The sequence below is a fragment of the Condylura cristata genome, unplaced genomic scaffold (genome assembly GCF_000260355.1).
Source record: "Condylura cristata isolate star-nosed mole 26May11 unplaced genomic scaffold, ConCri1.0 scaffold00012, whole genome shotgun sequence".
NCBI classification, from domain to species: Eukaryota; Metazoa; Chordata; class Mammalia; order Eulipotyphla; family Talpidae; genus Condylura; species Condylura cristata.
In genome coordinates, this window is record NW_004567113.1 from 13,088,685 (window position 1) to 13,090,385 (window position 1,701).

Here is a 1,701-nt window from a genome sequence, read left to right on the forward strand (position 1 = left end):
CGAAGTACACTGCTGAGGGGAGCAGCGGGCGGGTCAGGAGAGGTCTGGCTCGCCATGTGGTCTCCTCCGGGGCAGGCGGCAGGCGGGAATCGAACTCACACGGAATCGAACTCACACGGAAGTGGCTTCAGATTCTCAGTGCTGCGCTTTAACCCGCTGCGCCACCAGGGAGGGCCGATTTATTAATTTTTTTAAAAAAGATTTATATATTCATTCATACAGAACTGGGGTATAGGCCAGAGAGGCGGTGGGTGAGAGGATTCACCAGAGACAGAGCAGAGAGCAGAACAGGCAGATCGACGAAGTACAGTGCTGAGAGGAGCAGCAGGCGGGTCAGGAGAGGTCTGCCGCCATGTGGATCTCCTCCGGGGCAGGCAGGGATGGAACTCATGCGGAAGTGGCTTAAGCTTCTCAGTGCTGTGCTTTAACCCGCTGCACCACCGGGGAGGGCCCCTGATTTATTAATTTTAAAAACATATTTACTTAGTACTTTTAGTTGTCAGATTTTTATTAACTTTCAGAATTTACTTTATCATGACAAGTTACTGAAAGTGGTTTGTTGTTAGGTTAAGCACTACTCAACTGATTTTCTTTACCAAAACATGGTAGCTAGAGAGTATATTATTATGAATATGTAAAAAGTGATTTTTTACTTATCTAAAAATAACAATGAATAGCTCTAAGTGCTAATATATCAAACATTCATATTTCAATATATCAAACTTTGGGACAATGCATGACATACAATTTGATCTTTGTTATGGTCACCATATTTAGGAAGAATCTGCTGATCATTCAGTTTTAAGAAATGATTGAAGTTTGTTTTATTTTTATGTTTTTGTTTTAATTAAAAGAAAATATTTTTGAGAAATTAAGTGATTTATTGTTTTGTTTTTAATGATTGTGTGCATCCTCTAAAAGATAAAAGAATTTTCTGTGTTTTAGTAGCATTAAATTTAATTGGTAATATGGCAGATTTCCTTTGAACTCAACTTAATTCATATTTCTTCAGTATTTTTTTTTTTAAAGATTTATTTATTTGTGCATACAGAACTGGGGTACAGGCCAGAGGCTCAGGGGTGCAAGAAGCTTTACCAGAGACAGAGTGGGGAGCAGAACAGGCAGATCGACGAAGTACACTGCTGAGGGGAGCAGCGGGCGGGTCAGGAGATGTCTGCCAAGCCATGTGGATCTCCTCCTGGGAAGGCGGGAATTGAACTCATGCGGAAGTGGTCTAAGCGTCTTTGTGCTGTGCTTTAACCCTCTGCGCCACCAGGGAGGGCCCCAGATTGACTTTTATAGTAGATAGCTAGATATGTTGAAAACATTTAACCATTTACTTGTAAAACTGTTTAATGAAATTTAGTAGCATTCGTTTTTGTTTTTGTTTTTGATAGTATACAAAACCTGGTATTTTCTATGCTTTTAACAAAGAAATATTCCTCAAGTTCATTTTGGCTTTTCATAAAGTGATATGATTGATAAAATATGAGTTTTAATTATCTGCAGATGCATTGCTCTGGCTTGGCATGGCATCCTGATGTTGCTACACAGATGGTACTTGCCTCTGAAGATGATAGATTACCAGTGGTCCAGATGTGGGATCTTCGCTTTGCTTCCTCTCCTCTTCGTGTCCTTGAAAACCATGCCAGGTATCATTCTTCTTTTCCAAGAAATATGATTTATTAATTTTTTTTTTTT

The 1,701-nt window shown here is 39.7% G+C and overlaps 1 protein-coding gene across 9 annotated transcripts in view; it reads left to right on the forward strand.

The window, feature by feature from the left end:
• SEC31A (SEC31 homolog A (S. cerevisiae)) overlaps nt 1–1,701 on the forward strand; it is a 67,852-nt gene that overhangs the window by 20,878 nt on the left and 45,273 nt on the right. For all 9 annotated transcript variants that reach the window (XM_004681164.1, XM_004681170.2, XM_004681163.1 and 6 more), the window contains exon 7: nt 1,510–1,652. In XM_004681164.1, coding sequence (XP_004681221.1) covers nt 1,510–1,652 — 143 coding nt within the window. The remainder of the gene's footprint in view (nt 1–1,509; nt 1,653–1,701) is intronic.